Here is a 23,570-nt window from a genome sequence, read left to right as displayed (position 1 = left end):
CATGATGGCCATATTACATGATATGATAGAAGATTGTATGTAGGTGTTCATGGATGACTTTTCACTTTTCGGTGACACTTTCGATTCATGCCTTCTTAACTTAGAAAGGATGTTGGTAAGGTGTGAGAAATCCAATTTTGTGCTCAACTGGGAAAAGTACCATTTCATGGTACAAGAGGGCATAGTCCTCGGGCACAAGATCTCTAAAAATGGTATTGAGGTGGATCCTGCGAAGGTAACTGCTATTAAAAACCTTCCACCTCCCACCAATATCAAGGGTGTTCGGAGTTTTCTCGGGCACGCCGGTTTTTACCAGCGATTCATTAAAGATTTTTCCAAAATTGCTAACCCGATGAACAAACTCTTCTAAAAGGATACGCCTTGGGATTTCTTTGAAGACTGCCAAAAGGCATTCGAGCTTTTAAAGTTGCTCCGAATTGGTCTCTGCCGTTCGAGCTTATGTGCGATGCATCCGATTTTGCTGTTGGCGCTGTTTTAGGCCAACGGGTCGAGAAACACTTCCGACCCGTTTATTATGCAAGCAAAACCTTGCAAGGAGCACAGTTAAATTATACGACCACTGAAAAAGAGCTCATTGTAGTGGTCTTTTCATTTGATAAGTTCCAGTCCTACTTAGTCTTGTCTAAGACTATTGTCTTTACGGACCATTCTGCATTAAAGTAGCTCTTCTCAAAACCGGATTTCAAACCTCGATTGATTAGATGGATCTTTCTTTTGCAAGAATTCGAAATCGAGATCCGGGATAAGAAGGGTTCCGAGAATCTAGCGGCCGACCACTTGTCTAGACTCGAGAATCCAAATCTCGAAGTCCTTCATGAGTCGAGTATTCATGATGATTTCCCCAATGAGTATCTCATGAAGATAGACAAGGTGGACGAGCCATGGTATGTGGACATAGCTAATTATCTTGTTGGGCGATTCTTGGAAAAAGGATGGTCACATCAAAAGAGGAAGAAATTCTTCAGTGACCTTAAACACTATTTCTGGGAAGATCCTTATCTTTTTCGTTGTTGTCTGGATGGGATTATTCGAATGTGCATTTTCGGTGAGGAATGCACCCATATATTGTTGAAGTGCCATCTTGGCCCAACGAGTGGGCATTTCAGTCCCCAAATCACCGGGAAGAAAGTTTATGAGGCCGGTTTTTATTGGCCTAGTATTTTTAAGGATGCCCATGCCGTTTGTAACTCATTGATGCTTGTCAACGGGCCGGAAAAATACCAAACGTGACGAAATGCCTCAACAAAGCATCCAAGTATGCGAGATGTTTGATGTTTGGGGCATTGATTTTATGGGCCCGTTTCCTAAATTTCATAACTATCTTTACATACTCGTTGCAATCGATTACGTGTCTAAATGGGTGGAGGTAAAACCTCTCCCAACTAACGATGCACGAGTTGTCATCACGTTCTTGATGGGGCTTTTTGCCCGTTTTGGTACTGCAAAGGCCCTCATTAGTGATAGGGGCACCCACTTTTGCAATGCGCAAATGGAAAAGGTTTTGAAATGATATAGAGTAATCCATAAGATTTCTACCTCATATCACCGGCAAACTAGTGGGCAAGTTGAAAACACCAATCGGTCTGTTAAACGTATTCTTGAAAAAACCGTTGGTTTGAATCCTAAGGAATGGTCCAATAAACTCGATGATGCATTGTGGGCGTTTTGTACCGCCTACAAGACTCCTATCGGGACCACTCCTTTACGCTTGGTCTATGGTAAAGTATGTCATCTCCCTTTGGAGATTGAGCACAAAGCACATTGGGCTCTTAGGGCATGCAATCTTGAATATCATGAGGCGGGCCGCCTTAGGTTGACCCAATTGAATGAATTAGATGAATTGAGGCACGATGCTTATGAGAACTCACTCATCTACAAAGAAAAGATGAAGAGGTGGCATGACAATCAGATCAAAGGTTTGAAAGAATTTAGGGAAGGCGATCGTGTCCTTCTTTATAATTCGCGTTTCAAATTGTCACCGGGAAAGCTTAAGTCCCGTTGGTCAGGACCGTTCGTGGTTAGGAAGGTGTACCCATTTGGTACGGTGGAATTGATTGATTCGAATGGTGAAGGTTTTAAAGTGAATGGCCACCAGGTCAAACACTATGTGGATGGGCCCCTTGAAATCGAAGAAGAGGTTAACCTCGACTTCGATCCGAAAAATGCTTAAATTTAGGGAAACGAGTCGAGTGAACGACTTGGTAATAAAAATCACGGTTGTTGTAATTTACTGTATTTTTAGCTAGAAGGTGTGTTTTAAGGGTTGAAATTACAATTTGATCATTGGTTAGTGCGTTAGTCGCGGGGTTAGAGTTTTTGGTTAAAAAAAATTAAATTTTATGAAGGAAAAAAATGCCAGGTATAAACCGCAGCGCGACTGGCTAGACCGCGGTGCGAGGTAAAGCTAAATTTGCATGTCGAGAGTTTTACAAAAATTGGGATTTTTGGCACTTTAAGCTGCGGCGCAGCAGGTTTACCCGCGGCGCGGGCCGCATCTGTTGATAATGCTAAATCGTTTTTGTTTATTAAGGGAAAATGGGTCAAACCCGACCCAAGGTTTAAACCCGACGGGAATTCTTCATTATTTAGGGTATTTGCTGTTTTAAAACACACACATATCTTATCAAACACACACACGCTCACAAATCTTCTCAAAACCCTAATCATTCATCTTTAATCTTTGCTTAATTACTTCATCAAATCTCTAAATCAATGGCTAACAAGGTCCGATTTTGTCTTTCTTGTGCTTTTTCTTACCTAATTATATGCTTAATTGATGTTTAATTTCGGATTAGGTTTTGAATTAGTGTGGGGTTGTTGATTTTGGTCTTGTATGCTTTAATTAATCATGGGTTTTTGTTAAATATGATTAGTATGTATGAAATTCATAATCTTTTTGTGTTTTTGATACATGTCTTTATTTCTAGGGTTTATGGTTGATTTAAAATCGAATTAGAGATGATTGTTTGGGAGAAATTGGTTATGGGTTTTATTCAAATGGGTTTGACTTGAATGATAAGTGTGGGGTGTGTTAATTTGGTCGGGTCATTAGGGTTCTAGTTTTAATTGAATGGCATTCTTATGTTAAATTGCTTTTATATAATATAAATGCCATGATATTGATGCTATAATGACTTGTTGCTAGGTTTTTGTTGAATTTGGAATGAAATTATTAATTTTGGGTTTGAAATTATTTTTCCAATGATGTTAATTAGCTCAAACATTTTAAGTTTATGTTGAGATGCTACTAATGAATGATAATTGTTCGTTTATTTAGAAAGATGATTTGGTATTTTTAATGGTTGAGCATTGGGCATGAATAATTTAATGCTTGTAGCGATTTGTTGACCAAGTTTGACTTATGCTTTAACATGATTTCATGAGAAGTTGTTTGGATTTTTAAAATGTGGTTTGTTTTGAATGTGAACAAGAACTAATCTCTAATGCTAATAGACATGTTTGCATTTGTATTTTTTTTTTGTTTGGTGTTTGTTACTACGGAGGCAAAGAAACACATACCGAATGACAGCTGCACAAAGGGAGCAAGAAAGGCTCATAGAAATTCAAACAAATCCCGAAAATTGGTTGCAAGCATTAAGAGATGATGAAGAGTATGCCGAAAGATTTGAGTGGATTAGAAGGCGTTCGATCACTGGTACTTGGTATTTGGACTTGGCCCGGCTAGAACAAGCGGGAAGACACTTAAAGACTCATTTCCAAAGTGTGCTCACATGCGTTAAACAATCGGGTAATCATTTTATTCGCGCATGGGAGCAGGCTTTTACTTGTACGGATGACATCTATGAGGAGTTAGTGTGGGAATTCTTTTCCACAGTAACTTTTAATCCTCGTCGTGAGGTTACGGATTTGAGCTTTTTACGGTTCCGGTTAGGAGGAGTGGAACGGGAAATGAATAGAATGGATCTTTCCTGTGCATTGGATTTATACCCCGATGTGGATGATTTCATTTTAAGGTAGCTTTTGGGGGAGACTAAGTTTTATGGTGCCGAACTATTTAATGCGCAACAATATTGGTATCAACTTAGTGGTAAAAATCCGTTTGTGTCAAGTGAATCGAAGAGGTCGGACATTTGAGATAAGGATGCAAGATTGATTCAAAGGTTTTTGGGGTGCACGTTTTGTGCTAGAGTGAATGGATACGATAAAGTGACGAATCATGATTTATGGTCAATTTATCAGATTAAGCATGAGCAGTTTGTAGATTTAGCTAATTTGGTGGGCGAATATTTACTTAAGCATGCACTTGAAAAGCAACGGGCAAAACCACTTTTGGGTGGACACTATGTTACAAAAACTGATAAGTTTTTCAATATTAACTTCAGTCGCTGCACATCGGCACGTGACTCGATGAAACCTTTCGGGACACAATTTTATCTTAATGCACGTATTTTGATGTGGAACTCGAATAGGACAATGTTAGTTGAATATGTAGAACCATCTCACCAAGGGGGCGAGTGGTAGTGGTACGCGCCATGATGATGATGCGGACGTCGCTGCTCGCATTCGCGATTGTTTTGGTTCGGAGTCGGATGAGCCGTATGTTTCAGGTAGTGGGCAACCTTGGTCGGTTTCTAAAGAAGTTTGGAATAGCTTGGTCTCTCGGGTTGATAATGAAATGTCCAGTTCTTATTGATTAAAAACATTCCATATTAATTGATTTCGTTGCGAGGTTTTAACCTCTATATGAGACGTTTTTCAAAGACTGCATTCATTTTAAAACAAACCATAACCTTTATTTCATCAATAAAGGTTTAAAAAGCTTTACGTAGATTATCAAATAATGATAATCTATAATATCCTGTTTACACACGACCATTACATAATGGTTTACAATACAAATATGTTACAACGAAATAAGTTTTTACACAATATCATACAAGCATGGACTCCAAATCTCGTTCTTATTTAAGTATGCGACAACGGAAGCTCTTAATAATCACCTGAGAATAAACATGCTTAAAACGTCAACAAAAATGTTGGTGAGTTATAGGTTTAACCTATATATTATCAAATCATAATAATAGACCACAAGATTTCATATTTCAATACACATCCCATACATAGAGATAAAAATCATTCATATGGTGAACACCTGGTAACCGACATTAACAAGATGCATATTTTAGAATATCCCCATCATTCCGGTACACCCTTCGGATATGATATAAATTTCGAAGTACTAAAGCATCCGGTACTTTGGATGGGATTTGTTAGGCCCAATAGATCTATCCTTAGGATTCGCGTCAATTAGGGTGTCTGTTCCCTAATTCTTAGATTACCAGACTTAATAAAAAGGGGCATATTCGATTTCGATAATTCAACCATAGAATGTAGTTTCACGTACTTGTGTCTATTTTGTAAATCATTTATAATACCTGCATGTATTCTCATCCCAAAAATATTAGATTTTAAAAGTGGGACTATAACTCACTTTCACAGATTTTTTTTACTTCATCGGGAAGTAAGACTTGGCCACTGGTTTATTCACGAACCTATAAAAAATATGTACATATATATCAAAGTATGTTCAAAATATATTTACAACACTTTTAATACATTTTGATGTTTTAAGTTTATTAAGTCAGCTGTCCTCGTTAGTAACCTACAACTAGTTGTCCACTGTTAGATGTACATAAATAAATCGATTAAGTTATGGTTGGAATAGATTTGTTACCAATTTTCACGTAGCTAAAATGAGAAAAAAATTATCCAATCTTGTTTTACCCATAACTTCTTCATTTTAAATCCGTTTTGAGTGAATCAAATTGCTATGGTTTCATATTGAACTCTAATTTAAGAATATAAATATAAAAGTATAGGTTTATAGTCAGAAAATTAAGTTACATGTCAATTACTAAAGAGGTAGTCATTTCTGTCGAAAAAACGACATCTTGATGACCATTTTGGAAAACATACTTTCACTTTGAGTTTAACCATAATTTTTGGATATAGTTTCATGTTCATAAGAAAAATAATTTTCCCAGAAGAACAACTTTTAAATCAAAGTTTATCATAGTTTTTAATTAACTAACCCAAAACAACCCGCGGTGTTACTACGATGGTGTATGTCCGGTTTTACGGTGTTCTTCGTGTTTCCAGATTTTAAATCATTAAGTTAGCATATCATATAGATATAGAACATGTGTTTAGTTGATTTTAAAAGTCATGTTAGAAGGATTAACTTTTGTTTGTGAACAAGTTTAGAATTAACTAAACTATGTTCTAGTGATTACAAGTTTAAACCTTCGAATAAGATAGCTTTATATGTATGAATCGAATGATGTTATGAACATCATTACTACCTCAAGTTCTGTGGATAAAGCTACTGGAAAAGAGACAAATGGATCTAGCTTTAAAGGATCTTGGATGGCTTGAAAGTTCTTGAAGTAGAATCATGACACGAAAACAAGTTCAAGTAAGATTTCCACTCGAAATAAGATTGTTATAGTTATAGAAATTGAATCAAAGTTTGAATATGAGTATTATCTTGTATTAGAAAGATATCTTATTGTAAATAAGAAAGATTTCTTGAGGTTGGATGATCACTCTACAAGATTGGAAGTAAGCTAGCAAACTTGGAATTATTCTTGATTTTATGAAACTAGAACTTGTAGAATTTATGAAGAACACTTAGAACTTGAAGATAGAACATGAGAGAGATCAATTAGATGAAGAATATTGAAGAATGAAAGTGTTTTTAGGTGTTTTTGGTCGTTGGTGTTTGGATTAGATATAAAGGATATGTAATTTTGTTTTCATGTAAATAAGTCATGAATGATTACTCATATTTTTGTAATTTTATGAGATATTTCATGCTTGTTACCAAATGATGGTTCCCACATGTGTTAGGTGACGCACATGGGCTATTAAGAGCTGATAATTGGAGTGTATATACCAATAGTACATACATCTAAAAGCTGTGTATTGTTCGAGTACGAATACGGGTGCATACGAGTAGAATTGTTGATGAAACTGAACGAGGATGTAATTGTAAGAATTTTTGTTAAGTAGAAGTATTTTGATAAGTGCATTGAAGTCTTTCAAAAGTGTATGAATACATATTAAAACACTACATGTATATACATTTTAACTGGGTCGTTAAGTCATCGTTAGTCGTTACATGTAAGTGTTGTTTTGAAACCTTAAGGTTAACGATCTTGTTAAATGTTGTTAACCCAATGTTTATAATATCAAATGAGATTTGAAATTATTATATTATCATGATATTATGATGTATGAATATCTCTTAATATGATATATATACATTAAATGTCGTTACAACGATAATCGTTACATATATCTCTCGTTTCAAAATCATTAAGTTAGTAGTCTTGTTTTTACATATGTAGTTCATTGTTAATATACTTAATGATATGTTTACTTATCATAATATCATGTTAACTATATATATATCCATATATATATCATCATATAGTTTTTACTAGTTTTAACGTTCGTGAATCACCGGTCAACTTGGGTGGTCAATTGTCTATATGAAACATATTTCAATTAATCAAGTCTTAACAAGTTTGATTGCTTAACATGTTGGAAAAACATAATCATGTAAATAAAAATTTTATTTAATATATATATAAACATGGAAAAGTTCGGGTCACTACAGTACCTACCCGTTAAATAAATTTCGTCCCGAAATTTTAAGCAGTTGGAGGTGTTGATGTATCTTCTGGAAATAAACGCGGGTATTTCTTCTTCATCTGATCTTCTCATTCCCAGGTGAACTCGGGTGCTCTACGAGCATTCCATCGAACCTTAACAATTGGTATCTTGTTTTGCTTCAGTCTTTTAACCTCACGATCCATTATTTCGACGGGTTCTTCGATGAATTGAATTTTTCGTTGATTTGGATTTCATCTAATGGAATAGTGAGATCTTCTTTAGCAAAATATTTCTTCAAATTAGAGACGTGGAAAGTGTTATGTATAGCATCGAGTTATTGAGGTAACTCAAGTCGGTAAGCTACTGGTCCGACACGATCAATAATCTTGAATGGTCTAATATACCTTGGATTTAATTTCCCTAATTTACCAAATCGAACAACGCCTTTCCAATGTGCAACTTTAAGCATGACCATCTCTCCAATTTCAAATTCTATATCTTTTCTTTTAATGTCAGCGTAACTCTTTTGTCGACTTTGGGCGGTTTTCAACCGTTGTTGAATTCGGATGATCTTCTCGGTAGTTTCTTGTATTATCTACGGACCCGTAATCTATCTATCCCTTACTTCACTCGAACAAATCGGAGACATGCACTTTCTACCATAAAGTGCTTCAAACGGCGCCATCTCAATGCTTGAATGGTAGCTGTTGTTGTAGGAAAATTCTGCTAACGGTAGATGTCGATCCCAACTGTTTCCAAAATCAATAACACATGCTCGTAGCATGTCTTCAAGCGTTTGTATCCTCCTTTCACTCTGCCCATCAGTTTGTGGATGATAGGCAGTACTCATGTCTAGACGAGTTCCTAATGCTTGCTGTAATGTCTGCCAGAATCTTGAAATAAATCTGCCATCCCTATCAGAGATAATAGAGATTGGTATTCCATATCTGGAGACGACTTCCTTCAAATACAGTCGTGCTAACTTCTCCATCTTGTCATCTTCTCTTATTGGCAGGAAGCGTGATGATTTGGTGAGACGATCAACTATTACCCAAATAGTATCAAAACCACTTGCAGTCCTTGGCAATTTAGTGATGAAATCCATGGTAATGTTTTCCCATTTCCATTCCGGGATTTCGGGTTGTTGAAGTAGACCTGATGGTTTCTGATGCTCAGCTTTGACCTTAGAACACGTCAAACATTCTCCTACGTATTTAGCAACATCGGCTTTCACACTCGGCCACCAAAAATGTTTCTTGAAATCCTTGTACATCTTCCCGTTCCAGGATGTATTAAGTATCTAGTTTTATGAGCTTCTCTAAGTACCATTTCTCTCATATCACCAAATTTTGGTACCCAAATCCTTTCAGCCCTATACCGGGTTCCGTCTTCTCGAATATTAAGATGCTTCTCCGATCCTTTGGGTATTTCATCCTTTAAATTTCCCTCTTTTAAAACTCCTTGTTGCGCCTCCTTTATTTGAGTAGTAAGGTTATTGTGAATCATTATATTCATATATTTTACTCGAATGGGTTCTCTGTCCTTCCTGCTCAAGGCGTCAGCTACCACATTTGCCTTCCCCAGGTGGTAACGAATTTCAAAGTCGTAATCATTCAACAATTCAATCCACCTACACTGCCTCATATTCAGTTGTTTTTGATTAAATATGTGTTGAAGACTTTTATGGTCGGTATATATAATACTTTTGACCCTATATAAGTAGTACCTCCAAGTCTTTAATGCAAAAACAACCGCACCTAATTCCAAATCATGCGTCGTATAATTTTGCTCGTGAATCTTCAATTGTCTAGACGCATAAGCAATTACCTTCGTTCGTTGCATTAATACACAACCGAGACCTTGCTTTGAGGTGTCACAATATATCACAAAATCATCATTCCCTTCAGGCAATGACAATATGGGTGCCGTAGTTAGCTTTTTCTTCAATAACTGAAACGCCTTCTCTTGTTCATCCTTCCATTCAAATTTCTTCCCTTTATACGTTAATGCAGTCAAGGGTTTTGCTATTTTGGTGAAATCTTGGATGAATCTTTTGTAGTAACCAGCCAATCCTAAAAATTGACGTATATGCTTCGTAGTTTTTGGAGTTTCCCACTTTTTAACGGTTTCGATCTTTGCCGGGTCCACCTGGATACCTTCTTTGTTCACTATGTGACCGAGGAATTGAACTTCTTTCAACCAAAATGCACACTTTGAAAACTTAGCGTTCAGTTTTTCTTTCCTCAATACTTCTAGCACTTTTCTCAAATGTTCTTCGTGCTCTTGATCATTCTTTGAGTAAATAAGTATGTCATCGATGAAAACAATGACAAACTTGTCAAGATATAGCCCACACACTCGGTTCATAAGGTCCATGAACACAGCTGGTGCATTAGTCAATCGAAACGGCATAACCATAAACTCGTAATGACCATAACGCGTCCTAAAAGCAGTTTTTGGAATATCATCCTCCTTTACTCGCATTTGATGATATCCAGAACGTAATTCGATCTTCGAATAAACCGATGAGCCTTGTAGTTGATCAAATAAGTAGTCAATTCTCGGTAGTGGATAACGGTTTTTGATGGTAAGTTTGTTCAAATCTCTGTAGTCAATACACAACCTAAATGTACCATCCTTCTTCTTGACAAACAAAACAGGAGCTCCCCATGGTGACGTGCTTGATCGAATGAAACCACGTTCTAATAGTTCTTGCAGTTGGCTTTGCAGTTCTTTCATCTCGTTGGGTGCGAGTCTGTAAGGAGCACGAGCTATTGGTGCAGCTCCTGGTACAAGATCTATTTGAAATTCAACAGATCGATGTGGAGGTAGTCCCGGTAATTCTTTCGAAAATACATCGGGAAATTCTTTTGCGACAAAAACATCATTGATGCTCTTTTCTTCAGTTTGTACTTTCTCGACATGTGCTAGAACAGCAAAACAACCTTTTCTTATTAGTTTTTGTGCCTTCAAATTACTAATAAGATGTAGCTTCGTGTTGTACACCATTAAGGGTTCTCCTTCTTCTCGTACAATGCGAATTGCATTTTTGTAACATACAATCTCTGCTTTCATCTTCTTCAACCAGTCCATGCCAACTATTACATCAAAACTCCCTAACTCTACTGGTATCAAATCAATCTTAAATATTTTGCTACCCAGTTTAATTGCTCAATTCCGGCATATATTATCTGCTGAAATTAATTTACCGTTTGCTAATTCGAGTAAAAATTTACTATCCAACGGCATCAATAGACAACTTAATCTAGCACAAAAATCTCTACTCATATAGCTTCTATCCGCACCCGAATCAAATAAAACGTAAGTAGATTTATTGTCAATAAGAAACATACCCGTAACAAGCTCCGGGTCTTCCTGTGCCTCTGCCGCATTAATATTGAAAACTCTTCCGCTGCCTTGTCCATTCGTGTTCTCCTGGTTCGGGCAATTTCTAATAATGTGGCCCGGTTTTCCACATTTATAACAAACTACATTGGCATAACTTTCTCCGACACTACTTGCTCCGCCATTACTCATTCCGACACCATTTTTTCCTTTCGTTCTGTTAACCCCTGGTCCATAGACCTCACACTTCGCCGCGCTATGACCATTTCTTTTACACTTGTTGCAAAATTTGGTGCAGAACCCCGAGTGATACTTTTCACACCTTTGGCATAGCTGCTTCTGATTGTTATTGTTGTTATTGTTGCAGTTGTTATTGTTGTTGGGATGATTATTGTAGTTGCTGTTGTTGTTGTTGTTGTTAGGCCATTTATTGTAGTTGCGATTGATGTTGCGATTGTTGGGATAATTGTTGCGATTATTGTTGTAATTGCTGTTGTTGTTGTATTGGTGATTCTTATCACCGTTTTCCTCCCACTTTCTTTTGACTTGCTTCACATTGGCCTCTTCAGCCGTCTGTTCTTTAATTCTTTCCTCAATCTGGTTCACTAGTTTGTGAGCCATTCTACATGCCTGTTGTATGGAGGCGGGCTCGTGTGAACTTATATCTTCTTGGATTCTTTCCGGTAATCCTTTCACAAACGCGTCGATCTTCTCTTCCTCATCTTCGAACGCTCCCGGACACAATAGGCACAATTCTGTGAATCGTCTTTCGTACGTGGTAATATCAAATCCTTGGGTTCGTAACCCACTAAGTTCTGTCTCGAGCTTATTGACCTCGGTTCTGGGACGGTACTTCTCGTTCATCAAGTGCTTGAATGCTGACCACGGTAGTGCGTACGTATCATCTTGTCCCACTTGCTTTAGATAGGTATTCCACCATGTTAACGCAGAACCTGTGAAGGTATGCGTAGCGTACTTCACTTTGTCATCTTCAGTACACTTACTTATGGCAAACACCGATTCGATCTTCTCAGTCCACCGTTTCAATCCGATCGGTCCTTCGGTTCCATCAAATTCCAAAGGTTTGCTAGCAAACTTGAAAGTATTCTTGATTTTATGAAACTAGAACTTTTGGAATTTATGAAGAACACTTAGAACTTGAAGATAGAACTTGAGAGAGATCAATTAGATGAAGAAAATTGAAGAATGAAAGTTTTTGTAGGTGTTTTTGGTCGTTGGTGTATGGATTAGATATAAAGGATATGTAATTTTGTTTTCATGTAAATAAGTCATGAATGATTACTCATATTTTTGTAATTTTATGAGATATTTCATGCTAGTTGCCAAATGATGGTTCCCACATGTGTTAGGTGACTCACATGGGCTGCTAAGAGCTGATCATTGGAGTGTATATACCAATAGTACATACATCTAAAAGCTGTGTATTGTACGAGTACGAATACGGGTGCATACGAGTAGAATTGTTGATGAAACTGAACGAGGATGTAATTGTAAGCATTTTTGTTAAGTAGAAGTATTTTGATAAGTGTATTGAAGTCTTTCAAAAGTGTATAAATACATATTAAAACACTACATGTATATACATTTTAACTGAGTCGTTAAGTCATCGTTAGTCGTTACATGTAAGTGTTGTTTTGAAACCTTTAGGTTAACGATCTTGTTAAATGTTGTTAACCCAATGTTTATAATATCAAATGAGATTTTAAATTATTATATTATCATGATATTATCAAGTATGAATATCTCTTAATATGATATATATACATTAAATGTCTTTACAACGATAATCGTTACATATATGTCTCGTTTAAAAATCATTAAGTTAGTAGTCTTGTTTTTACATATGTAGTTCATTGTTAATATACTTTATGATATGTTTTCTTATCATAGTATCATGTTAACTATATATATATATCCATATATATGTCATCATATAGTTTTTACAAGTTTTAACGTTCGTGAATCACCGATCAACTTGGGTGGTCAATTGTCTATATGAAACATATTTCAATTAATCAAGTCTTAACAAGTTTGATTGCTTAACATGTTGGAAACATTTAATCATGTAAATATCAATCTCAATTAATATATATAAACATGGAAAAGTTCGGGTCACTACAGTACCTACCCGTTAAATAAATTTCGTCCCGAAATTTTAAGCTGTTGAAGGTGTTGACGAATCTTCTGGAAATAGATGCGGGTATTTCTTCTTCATCTGATCTTCACGCTCCCAGGTGAACTCGGGTCCTCTACGAGCATTCCATCGAACCTTAACAATTGGTATCTTGTTTTGCTTAAGTCTTTTAACCTCACGATCCATTATTTCGACAGGTTCTTCGATGAATTGAAGTTTTTCGTTGATTTGGATTTCATCTAACGGAATAGTGAGATCTTCTTTAGCAAAACATTTCTTTAAATTCGAGACGTGGAAAGTGTTATGTACAGCCGCGAGTTGTTGAGGTAACTCTAGTCGGTAAGCTACTGGTCCGACACGATCAATAATCTTGAATGGTCCAATATACCTTGGATTTAATTTCCCTCGTTTACCAAATCGAACAACGCCTTTCCAAGGTGCAACTTTAAGCATGACCATCTCTCCAATTTCAAATTCTATATCTTTTCTTTTAATGTCAGCGTAGCTCTTTTGTCGACTTTGGGCGGTTTTCAACCGTTGTTGAATTTGGATGATCTTCTCGGTAGTTTCTTGTATAATCTCCGGACCCGTAATCTGTCTATCCCCCACTTCACTCCAACAAATCGGAGACCTGCACTTTCTACCATAAAGTGCTTCAAACGGCGCCATCTCAATGCTTGAATGGTAGCTGTTGTTGTAGGAAAATTCTGCTAACGGTAGATGTCGATCCCAACTGTTTCCGAAATCAATAACACATGCTCGTAGCATGTCTTCAAGCGTTTGTATCGTCCTTTCGCTCTGCCCATCAGTTTGTGGATGATAGGCAGTACTCATGTCTAGACGAGTTCCTAATGCTTGCTGTAATGTCTGCCAGAATCTTGAAATAAATCTGCCATCCCTATCAGAGATAATAGAGATTGGTATTCCATGTCTGGAGACGACTTCCTTCAAATACAGTCGTGCTAACTTCTCCATCTTGTCATCTTCTCTTATTGGTAGGAAGTGTGCTGATTTGGTGAGACGATCAACTATTACCCAAATAGTATCAAAACCACTTGCAGTCCTTGGCAATTTAGTGATGAAATCCATGGTAATGTTTTCCCATTTCCATTCCGGGATTTCGGGTTGTTGAAGTAGACCTGATGGTTTCTGATGCTCAGCTTTGACCTTAGAACACGTCAAACATTCTCCTACGTATTTAGCAACATCGGCTTTCATACCCGGCCACAAAAAATGTTTCTTGAGATCCTTGTACATCTTCCCCGTTCCAGGATGTATTGAGTATCTGGTTTTATGAGCTTCTCTAAGTACCATTTCTCTCATATCTCCAAATTTTGGTACCCAAATCCTTTCAGCCCTATACCGGGTTCCGTCTTCCCGAATATTAAGATGCTTCTCCGATCCTTTGGGTATTTCATCCTTTAAATTTCCCTCTTTTAAAACTCCTTGTTGCGCCTCCTTTATTTGAGTAGTAATGTTATTATGAATCATTATATTCATAGATTTTACTCGAATGGGTTCTCTGTCCTTCCTGCTCAAGGCATCGGCTACCACATTTGCCTTCCCCAGGTGGTAACGAATCTCAAAGTCGTAATCATTCAATAATTCAATCCACCTACGCTGCCTCATATTCAGTTGTTTCTGATTAAATATGCGTTGAAGACTTTTGTGGTCGGTATATATAATACTTTTGACCCCATATAAGTAGTGCCTCCAAGTCTTTAATGCAAAAACAACCGCGCCTAATTCCAAATCATGCGTCGTATAATTTTGTTCGTGAATCTTCAATTGTCTAGACGCATAAGCAATCACCTTCGTTCGTTGCATTAATACACAACCGAGACCTTGCTTTGATGCATCACAATAAATCACAAAATCATCATTCCCTTCAGGCAATGACAATATAGGTGTCGTAGTTAGCTTTTTCTTCAATAACTGAAACGCTTTCTCTTGTTCATCATTCCATTCAAATTTCTTCCCTTTATGCGTTAATGCAGTCAAGGGTTTTGCTATTCTGGAAAAGTCTTGGATGAACCTTCTGTAGTAACCAGCTAGTCCTAAAAACTGGCGTATGTGTTTCGGAGTTTTCGGGGTTTCCCACTTTTCAACAGTTTCTATCTTTGCCGGATCCACCTTAATACCTTCTTTGTTCACTATGTGACCGAGGAATTGAACTTCTTGCAACCAAAATGCACACTTTGAAAACTTAGCGTACAATTCTTCCTTCCTCAATACTTCTAACACCTTTCTCAAATGTTCACCATGTTCTTGGTCATTCTTTGAGTAAATAAGTATGTCATCAATAAAAACAATGACAAACTTGTCAAGGTATGGTCCACACACTCGGTTCATAAGGTCCATGAACACAGCTGGTGCATTAGTTAAACCAAACGGCATGACCATAAACTCGTAATGACCGTAACGTGTTCTGAAAGCAGTCTTTGGAATATCATCTTCTTTCACCCGCATTTGATGATACCCGGAACGTAAGTCAATCTTTGAATAAACAGACGAGCCTTGTAGTTGATCAAATAAGTCGTCGATTCTCGGTAGTGGGTAGCGGTTCTTGATGGTAAGTTTGTTCAACTCTCGGTAGTCGATACATAACCTGAATGTACCATCTTTCTTCTTGACAAACAGAACAGGAGCTCCCCACGGTGATGTGCTTGGTCGAATGAAACCACGCTCTAAAAGTTCTTGTAATTGGCTTTGCAGTTCTTTCATCTCGCTGGGTGCAAGTCTGTAAGGAGCACGAGCTATTGGTGCAGCTCCTGGTACAAGATCTATTTGAAATTCAACGGATCGATGTGGGGGTAATCCCGGTAATTCTCGACGTGTGCTAGAACAGCATAGCAACCTTTTCTTATTAGTTTTTGTGCCTTCAAATTACTAATAAGATGTAGCTTCGTGTTGCCCTTTTCTCCGTACGCCATTAAGGGTTTTCCTTTTTCTCGTATAATGCGAATTGCATTTTTGTAACAAACGATCTCCGCTTTCACTTCTTTCAACCAGTCCATACCGATTATCACATCAAAACTCCCTAACTCTACTGGTATCAAATCAATCTTAAATGTTTCGCTAACCAGTTTAATTTCTCGATTCCGACATATATTATCTGCTGAAATTAATTTACCATTTGCTAATTCGAGTAAAAATTTACTATCCAAAGGCGTCAATGGACAACTTAATTTAGCACAAAAATCTCTACTCATATAGCTTCTATCCGCACCCGAATCAAATAAAACGTAAGCAGATTTATTGTCAATAAGAAACGTACCCGTAACAAGCTCCGGGTCTTCCTATGCCTCTACCGCATTAATATTGAAAACTCTTCCACGGCCTTGTCCATTCGTGTTCTCCTGGTTCGGGAAATTTCTAATAATGTGGCCTGGTTTTCCACATTTATAACAAACTACATTGGCATAACTTGCTCCGACACTACTTGCTCCGCCATTACTCGTTCTGACACCATTTGTTCCTTTCGTTCTATTAACCCCTGGTCCGTAGACCTCACACTTCGCCGCGCTATGACCATTTCTTTTACACTTGTTGCAAAATTTGGTGCAGAACCCCGAGTGATTCTTTTCACACCTTTGGCATAGCTGCTTCTGATTGTTGTTGTTGTTGCGGTTATTATTGTTGTTGGGATGATTGTTGTAGTTGCTGTTGTTGTTGTTGTTGTTGTTGGGCCGTTTGTTGTAGTTGCGATTGATGTTGCGATTGTTGGGATAATTGTTGCGATTATTGTTGTAATTGCTGTTGTTGTTGTATTGGTGATTCTTATCACCGTTTTCCTCCCACTTTCTTTTGACTTGCTTCACATTGGCCTCTTCAGCAGTCTGTTCTTTAATTCTTTTTCAATCTGGTTCACTAGTTTGTGAGCCATTCTACATGCCTGTTGTATGGAGGCGGGGTCGTGTGAACTTATATCTTCTTGGATTCTTTCCGGTAATCCTTTCACAAACGCGTCGATCTTCTCTTCCTCATCTTCGAATGCTCCCGGACACAATAGGCACAATTCTGTGAATCTTCTTTCGTACGTGGTAATATCAAATCCTTGGGTTCGTAACCCTCTAAGTTCTGTCTTGAGCTTATTGACCTCGGTTCTGGGACGGTACTTCTCGTTCATCAAGTGCTTGAATGCTGACCACGGTAGTGCGTACGCATCATCTTGTCCCACTTGCTCTAGATAGGTATTCCACCATGTTAACGCAGAACCTGTGAAGGTATGCGTAGCGTACTTCACTTTGTCCTCTTCAGTACACTTACTTATGGCAAACACCGATTCAACCTTCTCGGTCCACCGTTTCAATCCGATCGGTCCTTCGGTTCCATCAAATTCCAAAGGTTTGCAGGCAGTGAATTCTTTGTAGGTGCATCCTACACGATTTCCTGTACTGCTAGATCCAAGGTTATTGTTGGTATGTAGCGCAGCCTGTACTGCGGCTATGTTTGAAGCTAGAAAAGTACGGAATTCCTCTTCATTCATATTCACGGTGTGTCGAGTAGTCGGTGCCATTTCCTTCAAAATAGTTAAATGGAACAAGTTAATCATACAGAATATTAAGAGTAGTTAATAGTATTTCGTAGCATAATATGAACTCATTTATAAAAGCTTTTTCTTCATATTAGCGTTTTATAAGTTTAAATTCGGGTAGTACCTACCCGTTAAGTTCATACTTAGTAGCTAATATACAATTCAACTACTACAATTCTATATGAAAAACTGATTATAATAATATTTCGCGTTCAAACTTTTATACAATATTTTACAAACTTACAATACCGCTTATTTTACAAAAAGCATGAAATATAGCACACAATAACTTTGATACAAGATAGTTGTGAAGACAATTCTAGCTAGTACACAAGTCGTTCAGCAAAGGCAATAAAGACACGTAATTCATACGTCCAGAAACAAGTCATGCATTCTGGTTTTACTAGGACTACTTCCCATCCTTGGTCTTGTGCAACATAACCGTTATGGCCGTTGATAAGATAGCGTGTTGTAACGTCATCAAAGGGACGAGGGTTACGTAATGTCCAACAGTCCCGTAACAATCTAAAAACCTCATTTCTTACCCCAATTACCGACTCCGTCACTTGTGGAAACGTTTTGTTTAATAGTTGTAGCCCGATGTTCTTGTTCTCACTTTGGTGAGAAGCGAACATTACTAATCCGTAAGCATAACATGCTTCTTTATGTTGCATGTTAGCCGCTTTTTCTAAATCACGAAGTCCAATATTCGGATATATTGAGTCAAAATAATTTCTTAACCCGTTGCGTAAAATAGCATTTGGGTTCCCCGCAATATATGCGTCAAAGTAAACACATCGTAACTTATGGGTTTCCCAATGTGATATCCCCCATCTTTCAAACGAAAGTCTCTTATAAACCAAGACATTCTTGGAACGTTCTTCGAATGTCTTACAAACTGATCTCGCCTTAAATAGTTGTGCCGAAGAATTCTGGCCGACTCTAGACAAGATTTCATCAATCATGTCTCCGGGTAGGTCTCTTAAAATATTGGGTTGTCTATCCATTTTGTGTTTTTAAACTGTAAAATAGACAAGAGTTAGATTCATAAAAAAAATACTTATTAATACAAGCAATTTTTACATATATCATAAAGCATAAGAACACTATATTACATATATTACACCACACGAATACAACTATCTTATTCCGACTCGCTCGTTTCTTCTTCTTCGGTTTTGGTTCGTTTTGCCAAGTTTCTAGGGATATATGATGTTCCCCTAATACGAGCCGTCGTTGTCCACATTGGTTTAGAAAAACCTGGTGGTTTAGAGGTTCCCGGGTCATTGTTACAACTTAAGGACTTCGGGGGTTGACGATACATATAAAGTTCATCGGGGTTGGAATTAGATTTCTCTATTTTTATGCCCTTTCCCTTATTATTTTCTTTTGCCTTTTTAAATTCAGTTGGGGTAATTTCTATAACATCATCGGAATTCTCGTCGGAATCCGATTCATCGGAGAATTGGTAATCCTCCCAATATTTTGCTTCCTTGGCGGAAACACCATTGACCATAATTAACTTTGGTCGGTTGGTTGAGGATTTTCTTTTACTTAACCATTTTATTATTTCCCCCACCGGTTCTATTTCTTCATCCGGTTCCGATTCTTCTTCCGGTTCTGATTCTTCTTCCGGTTCCGACTCTTCTTCCGGTTCCTCTTCGGGAACTTGTGAATCAGTCCACAAATCATTCCAATTTACATTTGACTCTTCATTATTATTAGGTGAGTCAATGGGACTTGTTCTAGAGGTAGACATCTATCACATAATATCAAACACGTTAAGAGATTAATATATCACATAATATTCATATGTTAAAAATATATAGTTTCCAACAAAAATGTTAAGCAATCATTTTTAAAGAAAACACGGTCGAAGTCCAGACTCACTAATGCATCCTAACAAACTCGATAAGACACACTAATGCAAATTTTCTGGTTCTCTAAGACCAACGCTCTGATACCAACTGAAATGTCCCGTTCTTATTGATTAAAAACGTTCCATATTAATTGATTTCGTTGCGAGGTTTTGACCTCTATATGAGACGTTTTTCAAAGACTGCATTCATTTTTAAAACAAACCATAACCTTTATTTCATAAATAAAGGTTTAAAAAGCTTTATGTAGATTATCAAATAATGATAATCTAAAATATCCTGTTTACACACGACCATTACATAATGGTTTACAATACAAATATGTTACATCGAAATCAGTTTCTTGAATGCAGTTTTTACACAATATCATACAAACATGGACTCCAAATCTTGTCCTTATTTTAGTATGCAACAGCGAAAGCTCTTAATATTCACCTGAGAATAAACATGCTTTAAACGTCAAAAAATGTTGGTGAGTTATAGGTTTAACCTATATATATCAAATCGTAACAATAGACCACAAGATTTCATATTTCAATACACATCCCATACATAGAGATAAAAATCATTCATATGGTGAACACCTGGTAACCGACAATAACAAGATGCATATATAAGAATATCCCCATCATTCCGGGACACCCTTCGGATATGATATAAATTTCAAAGTACTAAAGCATCCGGTACTTTGGATGGGGTTTGTTAGGCCCAATAGATCTATCTTTAGGATTCGCGTCAATTAGGGTGTCTGTTCCCTAATTCTTAGATTACCAGACTTAATAAAAAGGGGCATATTCGATTTCGATAATTCAACCATAGAATGTAGTTTCACGTACTTGTGTCTATTTTGTAAATCATTTATAAAACCTGCATGTATTCTCATCCCAAAAATATTAGATTTTAAAAGTGGGACTATAACTCACTTTCACAGATTTTTACTTCGTCGAGAAGTAAGACTTGGCCACTGGTTGATTCACGAACCTATAACAATATATACATATATATCAAAGTATGTTCAAAATATATTTACAACACTTTTAATATATTTTGATGTTTTAAGTTTATTAAGTCAGCTGTCCTTGTTAGTAACCTACAACTAGTTGTCCACAGTTAGATGTACAAAAATAATTCGATAAATATTATCTTGAATCAATCCACGACCCAGTGTATACGTATCTCAGTATTGATCACAACTCAAACTATATATATTTTGGAATCAACCTCAACCCTGTATAGCTAACTCCAACATTCACATATAGAGTGTCTATGGTTGTTCCGAAATATATATAGATGTGTCGACATGATAGGTCGAAACATTGTATACGTGTCTATGGTATCTCAAGATTACATAATATACAATACAAGTTGATTAAGTTATGGATGGAATAGATTTGTTACCAATTTTCACGTAGCTAAAATGAGAAAAATTATCCAATCTTGTTTTACCCATAACTTCTTCATTTTAAATCTGTTTTGAGTGAATCAAATTGCTATGTTTTCATATTGAACTCTATTTTATGAATCTAAACAGAAAAAGTATAGGTTTATAGTCGGAAAAATAAGTTACAAGTCGTTTTTATAAAGGTAGTCATTTCAGTCGAAAGAACGACGTCTAGATGACCATTTTAGAAAACATACTTCCACTTTGAGTTTAACCATAATTTTTGGATATAGTTTCATGTTCATAATAAAAATCATTTTCTCAGAATAACAACTTTTAAATCAAAGTTTATCATAGTTTTTAATTAACTAACCCAAAACAGCCCGCGGTGTTACTACGACGGCGTAAATCCGGTTTTACGGTGTTTTTCGTGTTTCCAGGTTTTAAATCATTAAGTTAGCATATCATATAGATATCGAACATGTGTTTAGTTGATTTTAAAAGTCAAGTTAGAAGGATTAACTTTTGTTTGCGAACAAGTTTAGAATTAACTAAACTATGTTCTAGTGATTACAAGTTTAAACCTTCGAATAAGATAGCTTTATATGTATGAATCGAATGATGTTATGAACATCATTACTACCTTAATTTCCTTGGATAAACCTACTGGAAAAGAGAAAAATGGATCTAGCTTCAATGGATCCTTGGATGGCTCGAAGTTCTTGAAGCAGAATCATGACATGAAAACAAGTTCAAGTAAGATCATCACTTGAAATAAGATTGTTATAGTTATAGAAATTGAACCAAAGTTTGAATATGATTATTACCTTGTATTAGAATGATAACCTACTGTAAGAAACAAAGATTTCTTGAGGTTGGATGATCACCTTACAAGATTGGAAGTGAGCTAGCAAACTTGAAAGTATTCTTGATTTTATGAAACTAGAACTTTTGGAATTTATGAAGAACACTTAGAACTTGAAGATAGAACTTGAGAGAGATCAATTAGATGAAGAAAATTGAAGAATGAAAGTGTTTGTAGGTGTTTTTGTTCGTTGGTGTATGGATTAGATATAAAGGATATGTAATTTTGTTTTCATGTAAATAAGTCATGAATGATTACTCATATTTTTGTAATTTTATGAGATATTTCATGCTAGTTGCCAAATGATGGTTCCCACATGTGTTAGGTGACTCACATGGGCTGCTAAGAGCTGATCATTGGAGTGTATATACCAATAGTACATACATCTAAAAGCTGTGTATTGTACGAGTACGAATACGGGTGCATACGAATAGAATTGTTGATGAAACTGAACGAGGATGTAATTGTAAGCATTTTTGTTAAGTAGAAGTATTTTGATAAGTGTCTTGAAGTCTTTCAAAAGTGTATGAATACATATTAAAACACTACATGTATATACATTTTAACTGAGTCGTTAAGTCATCGTTAGTCGTTACAGGTAAATGTTGTTTTGAAACCTTTATGTTAACGATCTTGTTGAATGTTGTTAACCCATTGTTTATTATAACAAATGAGATGTTAAATTATTATATTATCATGATATTATGATATATAATATATCTTAGTATGATGTATATACAGTTAAATGTCGTTACAACGATAATCGTTACATATATGTCTCGTTTCGAAATCATTAAGTTAGTAGTCTTATTTTTACATATGTATTTCATTGTTAATACACTTAATAATATATTTACATATCATTTAACATAATTAACCAAGTGTATCAATATCTTAATATGATTCATATGTACCTAGTAAGACGTTGTTATAACGATAATCGTTATATATATCGTTTTCGAGTTTCTTAAATTAATAGTCTCATTTTTATGTATATAACTCATTGTTAAAATACCTAATGAGATACATACATATAATAAAAACATGTTAACTATATATATAACCATATATATGTCATCGTATAGTTTTTAAAAGTTTTAACGTTTGTGAATCACCGATCAACTTGGGTGGTCAATTGTCTATATGAAACATATTTCAATTAATCAAGTCTTAAAAAATTTGATTGCTTAACATGTTGGAAACATTTAATCATGTAAATATCAATCTCAATTAATATATATAAACATGGAAAAGTTCGGGTCACTACAACACACAACCATTACATAATGGTTTACAATACAAATATGTTACAACGAAATAAGTTTCTTGAATGCAGTTTTTACACAATATCATATAAGCATGGTGTAGTGACCCGAACTTTTCCATATTAATATATATATTAAATTAAATTGTTATTTACATGATTAAGTGTTTCCAACATGTTAAGCAATCAAACTTGTTAAGACTTGATTAATTGAAATAGGTTTCATATAGACAATTGACCAACCAAGTTGACCGGTGATTCACGAACGTTAAAACTTGTAAAAACTATATGATGACATATATATGGATATATATATATAGTTAACATGATATTATGATAAGTAAACATATCATTAAGTATATTAACAATGAACTACATATGTAAAAACAAGACTACTAACTTAATAATTTTGAAACGAGACATATATGTAACGATTATCGTTGTAACGACATTTATTGTATATATATCATATTAAGAGATATTCATA

The 23,570-nt window shown here is 36.0% G+C and overlaps 1 protein-coding gene across 1 annotated transcript; it reads left to right on the top strand.

The window, feature by feature from the left end:
- The first annotated feature begins 1,255 nt into the window (after window positions 1-1,255).
- On the top strand, window positions 1,256-2,191 carry LOC139874957 (uncharacterized). The gene is made up of 2 exons (XM_071862344.1): window positions 1,256-1,519; window positions 1,649-2,191. The coding sequence occupies exons 1-2, from the start codon at window positions 1,256-1,258 to the stop codon at window positions 2,189-2,191; spliced, it is 807 nt and encodes a 268-aa protein (XP_071718445.1).
- The last annotated feature ends 21,379 nt before the right edge of the window (window positions 2,192-23,570 follow it).

Source organism: Rutidosis leptorrhynchoides, chromosome 11 (assembly GCF_046630445.1).
Source record: "Rutidosis leptorrhynchoides isolate AG116_Rl617_1_P2 chromosome 11, CSIRO_AGI_Rlap_v1, whole genome shotgun sequence".
In the NCBI taxonomy this organism is placed as follows: domain Eukaryota; kingdom Viridiplantae; phylum Streptophyta; class Magnoliopsida; order Asterales; family Asteraceae; genus Rutidosis; species Rutidosis leptorrhynchoides.
The sequence above is the reverse complement of the archived record's forward strand: the minus strand, read 5'-3'. Positions and strand labels throughout refer to the sequence as shown.